This window comes from Colobus angolensis, unplaced genomic scaffold (genome assembly GCF_000951035.1).
Source record: "Colobus angolensis palliatus isolate OR3802 unplaced genomic scaffold, Cang.pa_1.0 Scaffold1, whole genome shotgun sequence".
Lineage (NCBI taxonomy): Eukaryota > Metazoa > Chordata > Mammalia > Primates > Cercopithecidae > Colobus > Colobus angolensis.
The window spans coordinates 11,608,959-11,615,347 of NW_012110918.1; the positions used below are offsets into that span (position 1 = coordinate 11,608,959).

General features: G+C 58.4%; 1 protein-coding gene across 3 annotated transcripts in view; it reads left to right on the forward strand.

The window, feature by feature from the left end:
- The window catches only part of ITGB4 (integrin, beta 4), a 44,245-nt gene that overhangs the window by 20,147 nt on the left and 17,709 nt on the right, over positions 1 to 6,389 (forward strand). For all 3 annotated transcript variants that reach the window (XM_011947169.1, XM_011947038.1, XM_011947096.1), the window contains exons 19-26: positions 478 to 511; positions 688 to 879; positions 1,270 to 1,373; positions 1,696 to 1,754; positions 1,876 to 1,899; positions 3,220 to 3,368; positions 3,459 to 3,638; positions 5,029 to 5,177. In XM_011947169.1, the coding sequence (XP_011802559.1) occupies positions 478 to 511; positions 688 to 879; positions 1,270 to 1,373; positions 1,696 to 1,754; positions 1,876 to 1,899; positions 3,220 to 3,368; positions 3,459 to 3,638; positions 5,029 to 5,177 (891 nt within the window). The remainder of the gene's footprint in view (positions 1 to 477; positions 512 to 687; positions 880 to 1,269; positions 1,374 to 1,695; positions 1,755 to 1,875; positions 1,900 to 3,219; positions 3,369 to 3,458; positions 3,639 to 5,028; positions 5,178 to 6,389) is intronic.

The following is a 6,389-nucleotide window of genomic DNA, read 5'->3' on the forward strand; positions in this document are numbered from 1 at the left end:
CAGGAGAATTGCTTGGACCTGGGCGGCAGAGGTTGCAATGAGCCAAGATCGCGCCACTGCATTCCAGCCTGGGCAACAGAGTGAGACATTGTCTCAAAAAAAAAAAAAAAAGAAAAGAAACAAGTTTCTTCTCTGCAGGACTTCTCAGAGGCTTTGATATAGTCCTGTGCCTAATGAACCTGCAGGAGGGGCATGGGGAATGAATTCAGTGCTTCCGAAGTGAATCTGACCACAGAACCTTTACAGGGCACCTGGCAGGATGAGGGTTCCACAGCACAAACTGTGGGAGCCCTCTGCCCCCACCCCCTCTATGTCCGTGTGTGCCATGCTTACACCCTGCCAACACCTGGATATTCTGGTGTCTGGGGAGGCACTGTCACCCCTCTGGACCATTGGCATGGGGCGGGGTGGCTGGAAGGGCTTACCTGGGCCAGGGCAGTTGTCTCAGGCCTCACCTTCACCCACCTTGTCTCCTAGGCCTGCCTGGCACTTCTCCCTTGCTGCAACCGAGGTATGGGCCTGGCACCGCAGGGGCAGCGGGGGCTCTGACTGCTCTCTTTCTCTGAGCTGGGATGGAGGGAAGCTGAACCTGGAACGGCAGAGGCTGGAGGCTCTGGGGTCCCATCTGATGAGGTTGGGCTGTGCGGGTCTAGGGAGGGGCGCCGTGCTGAGGACCCCGTCCTGCAGGTCACATGGTGGGCTTTAAGGAAGACCATTACATGCTGCGGGAGAACCTGATGGCCTCAGACCGCCTGGACACACCCATGCTGCGCAGCGGGAACCTCAAGGGCCGTGACGTGGTCCGCTGGAAGGTCACCAACAACGTGCAGCGGCCTGGCTTTGCCACTCATGCTGCCAGCATCAACCCCACAGAGCTGGGTGAGGGCAGGGCTGGGTGCCACAGCTCTGGGCAGTGCTCTTCGGGCCCTTTGTTCCAGATCTGGGGTCACAGCACGCCCCTTCTCTGGGTGTGGGGTGCAGGGACAGGGCTCAGCCACCTTTTGCCCTGTCCTGATGGCGCTATGAGCCTCATGCCACTAGGCCTGCCCAGATCCTAGCATGGTTGCTGGAGGGATGCTCTGTGGTGCCCGTCACTAGGCCACGCATCCCCGGATCCTAGCATGGCTGCTGGAGGGATGCTCTGTGGTGCCCGTCACTAGGCCACGCATCCCCGGATCCTAGCATGGTTGCTGGAGGGATGCTCTGTGGTGCTCGTCATGCAGGGAGCTGACCACATCCATCTCACTCCCTCCCACTGCCTTTCCCTAGTGCCCTACGGGCTGTCCTTGCGCCTGGCCCGCCTTTGCACCGAGAACCTGCTAAAGCCTGACACTCGGGAGTGTGCCCAGCTGCGCCAGGAGGTGGAGGAGAACGTAAGGACCCAGGAGCTAGGCCTGGCCAGAGATGTGGGTATGAGGGCGGGTGGGGTGGGCAGGGCAGAGCGAACACAGTCGTGGCACCAAGATTCGTTCACTAGGGGAGAAGGGCCTCTCTGGATCTGTGCCTGGCAGGGGGCATCCTGGTATCTGTTTCCAGAGGGCAGGAGGCCGAGCCTGGGCCCAGGATGCGGCCCCATGGGGCATGCCCCAGCCAACCCTGAGGGCCTCTGGGTACAGAGGCTGCCTGGGTCCCCAGCCTGAGGGCTTACCATGGGGTGGCCTAGGCCCAGTCTCATACCCCTCCCTTGCCTGGCAGCTGAACGAAGTCTACAGGCAGATCTCCGGTGTACACAAGCTCCAGCAGACCAAGTTCCGGTGAGTCCCAGGGTGCCCGGGTTGGGTGGGGGAGCCACTCCTACCACCAACTCCAGGAGCTGAAGCCCCCAGGCTCCACTTCAGAGCTGTCTAGCTCACAGCACCCTCTTTGTCCCCACAGGCAGCAGCCCAATGCTGGGAAAAAGTGAGTAGAAGACTGGCGGGTGAGACAGCCCCCACTTCCTGCCCACCTGTCCCCAGCCCAGCTATCTGCCTCGTCCGTCCCTGCTCCATCTCCATCCCATAGGAAGGGAGGGCCACATGTGTCCGTCGGGTTTGGACCTTCATTCGTTCCTTTGACCATTTCTTCAACAAATGCTAATGTGAAGTGCTTGCTATGAAGTGGCCCCTGGACTAGAGCAGGCAAAAGCAAATCAGCCCAGTCCCTGCCCTCATACAGGTGACCATCCAGCCCCCCACCCAGTACTAGCGATAGCAGGTACCCATCTCCATCTGCTCCAGGGTCCAAGACCTGGATCCTGGGTGCACCTCTGGAGGCCAGGCAGGTTACACACCTTTTTCCCCAGGTCCTACTCCGCGTCCTGGCCCTTCAGGGGGAGAGAGAGGGAGTGAGGAGGGGGTCTCGATGCAGGGACAGCAGAGCTAGAATCACAGCACATGGCCATCAGTAAGAACTGTTAGCTGGGTGTGTGGCTTACACCTGTAATCCCAGCATTTTGGGACGCTGAGGCGGGTGGATCACCTCAGGTCAGGAGTTCAAGACCACCTAGGCCAACATGGTGAAACACCATCTCTACTAAAAATACAAAAATTAGCCGGGCGTGGTGGTGGGCGCCTGTAATCCTAGCTACTTGGGAGGCTGAGGCAGGAGAATCGCTTGAACCTGGGAGGCAGAGGTTGCAGTGAGCTGAGATTACACCACTGCACTCCAGCCTGGGCGACAGAGCGAGACCATCTCGAAAAAAAAAAAAAAGAATGGCTGACCAGCATTTCTGATCCTGCTACTGGCCAAGCATGGTCCTAAGGGCTTTCCCTGTGTGGTTATCTTGTGGTTATCTTATCCAACCCTCTCGTCAAGCCTGTGAGGTAGATATCACTGCTGTTCCCATTTTGCCGATGAGGAAGCTGAGGCTCAAAAGGGTTAAGTGACTTGCCCAAGGTTATCCAGCTATCGAGAACTAGAGCCAGGGCTGGGGCTGCAGCAGCCTGGCTTGAGCACTCACACCCTTAGCATCTTTGCTGTCCAGCCCTTGATGAGGTGGGCAGCGAAGCCCATTTCACAGAGGAGGACGTTGAGGACAGGGAGGTGCCATGGCTGGGCTGAGGCTGCAGGGTAAAGGGCATAGGGCTGGCATGGGCCTGGAGCACTGCCTGGCTCTGAAGACCCTGCACTTCTTGCTGTCTTACATCCTGGCCCCTGAAGGGGAGAGGACAGGCAGGAGGGATAGGGCAGCAGGTGCCAGCCTGACCCCTCCCCTGCCTGAACCCTCCACCCTCAACCCAGGCAAGACCACACCATTGTGGACACAGTGCTGATGGCGCCCCGCTCGGCCAAGCCGGCCCTGCTGAAGCTGACAGAGAAGCAGGTGGAACAGAGGGCCTTCCACGACCTCAAGGTGGCCCCCGGCTACTACACCCTCACTGCAGACCAGGGTAGGAGGGCAGGTCCCCTGTGCCACTGCCTCGTATCTCCTGCCCACGTGGCCCTGTGACCCACCTCTGACCACCTCCCAACCCACCCAGACGCCCGGGGCATGGTGGAGTTCCAGGAGGGCGTGGAGCTGGTGGACGTACGGGTGCCCCTCTTTATCCGGCCTGAGGATGACGAGGAGAAGCAGCTGCTGGTGGAGGCCATCGATGTACCTGCGGGCACTGCCACCCTTGGCCGCCGCCTGGTAAACATCACCATCATCAAGGAGCAAGGTGGGTCAGGGTGGGGAGAGTGAGGGAGGCAGACGGGGGCTCAGAGGCACTGGTTCCTCCTGCGTAAGTGGAATTGCGACCTGGCCACGTGGCCTGGGCTAGTCACTTAACCTCTGCAAGCTTTGGTTTCTCCATCTGTAAAATGGGTAAGGGCTCTTTTATGGAATACGGGGCTGTTCACCTCGCCAAAGTGCCTGGTGGTGAGCGCTCAGTAAGTGGAAGCTTCTGTTGCATCCTCATAAGGGCCAGCCCCTTGCTCCTCTCTATCTAGAGGAGGGGTTGGCCAAGACATGGCACCGTGGACATCTGACCCCTCCTGCCACCTGCACCGGAAGCCACAGGCCTCAGGCCTGTTCCTGCTCTGCTCCAGCCCTGGGGCTGAGGGCTCCGTCTCTGGTCCTGCCTGTGCCTGGCCTCCCTCCTCTGCCTGGCCCTTCCAGGATGTCTGCTGGACACTTTGTTCCAGACCCAATTTTTTTTTTTTTTTTTTTTTGAGACAGAGTCTCGCTCTGTCGCCCAGGCTGGAGTGCAGTGGCCGGATCTCAGCTCACTGCAAGCTCCGCCTTTCAGGTTCACACCATTCTCCTGCCTCAGCCTCCTGAGTAGCTGGGACTACAGGCGCCCGCCACCTCGCCCGGCTAGTTTTTTGTATTTTTTAGTAGAGACGGGGTTTCACCGGGTTAGCCAGGATGGTCTCGATCTCCTGACCTTGTGATCTGCCCATCTCGGCCTCCCAAAGTGCTGGGATTACAGGCTTGAGCCACCACGCCCGGCCCAGACCCAATTTTTTTGGTTTCTTGAGATGGAGTCTCACTCTGCCACCCAGGCTGGAGTGCAATGGCGCCATCTCGGCTCACTGCAACAGCCGCCTCCCTGGTTGAAGTGATTCTCCTGCCTCAGCCTCCCGAGTAGCTGGGATTACAGGCGGTGGCCACCATGCCCGGCTAATTTTTCTATCTTTAGTAGAGATGAGGTTTCGCCATGTTGGCCAGACTGGTCTCAAACTCCTGACCTCAGGTTATCTGCCTGCCTCGGCCTCCTAAAGTGCTGGGATTACAGGCGTAAGCCACCATGCCCAGCTTCTATCTTTAGTAGAGATGAGGTTTCGCCATGTTGGCCAGACTGGTCTCAAACTCCTGACCTCAGGTTATCTGCCTGCCTCGGCCTCCTAAAGTGCTGGGATTACAGGCGTAAGCCACTGCGCCCAGTCCCTCACCTTTTTCTGGAAAGATTTTCCGTTTCGCTCCTGTGCTTTTCCCAGAGGGCAATGCATGGAGGGAACCAAGTGGACTCCTGGATTCTGGGCTGGGCTGGACCGGGCTGCCGGAGAGCAGAAGGTGGGAAGGGACTGGGCCCAGCATGCTCTGACCAGTGCCCGGGCTCCTTGCAGCCAGAGATGTGGTGTCCTTTGAGCAGCCTGAGTACTCGGTCAGCCGTGGGGACCAGGTGGCCCGCATCCCTGTCATCCGGCGCGTCCTGGACGGCGGGAAGTCTCAGGTCTCCTACCGCACGCTGGATGGCACTGCTCAGGGCAACCGGGTAAGGCTCCGCCACAGGGACGAGGGTGCAGCCCGGGGGGCTGCGTGGGCGCTGCATTGGGTTCCCAGGACAAAGCAGTACATGGCAGCTGCTTGAGTCCCTGGATGCTGGCCATGCCCCTGGCTGGCCTCCCAAGGACATGTTCACCTGCTCCTGCCACCCTGTGGCAGGGGAGTCTCACCTGCCCAGGGTGCCAGTGACACCCTGGGTGAGGCTCCATTGCTGCCAGGGACTCAGGCCAAGAGGGCTCTTTCCTCCTTCATGAGCCAGGGACCTGCCCAGACCATTCCTGTCCCCTCCTGCAACCCAGGATCCACAGGGCAGCCAAACCTCTTGGAGATAACCTCCCGCTATATGCCCCAGTCCTGGGGGCTTTGGGCTTCTTGAGCTGGGATCAAAGACCCCAGGTCCCCAGGCCAGACTCCTCAAGGACTGTAATGATTTGCCCTCCCCTGGGCCAAGCAGCAGGAGCAACCATTCAAGGCAGGGAGTGCCGTGGCTGGGCCAGCATCACCTTCACTGCTGAGCCCCAGTGCTGGGGTACACCCAAATCCAGGTGCACACAGGCTGGACTGGGTTTTAGGCTTCATAGTTTTGTTTCTTTTGTTTGTTTCATGTGGGGTTTTTTTGCTTCTTAATTTTTTGGGGAGTCAGGGTCTTGTTATGTTGCCCAGGCTGGTCTTGAACTCCTGACCTCAAGTGATCCACCCACCTCGGCCTCCCAAAGTGCTGGGATTACAGGAATGAGCCACCATGCCTGCCCTAGCTTTTATGTCTTTAGTAGAGATGGGGTTTTGCCATGTTGGCCAGGCTGGTCTTAAACTCCTGATCTCAAGTGATCCACCCACCTTGGCTTCCTAAAGTGCAGGGATTACAGATGTGAGCCAGTGCACCTGGCCTTTCTAGTTTTTAAATGTTGGCAACAAATCCATAATTAACAACAAAGGCTGGGCATGGTGGCTCACACCTGTAATCCCAGCACTTTGGGAGGCTAAGGTGGGAGAATCACTTGAACCCAGGTGTTTGAGACCCTGTCTACACATATAATGTAAACATGAGCTGGGCACAGTAGTTCATACTTGTGGACCCAGCCACTTGGGAGGCTGAGGCAGGAGGATCACTTGAGGCCAGGAGGTTTAGGCTGCAGCAAGCCATGTTCATGCCACTGCACTTCAGCCTGGGCAACAGAGTAAGACCCTCTCTAAAAAAAAA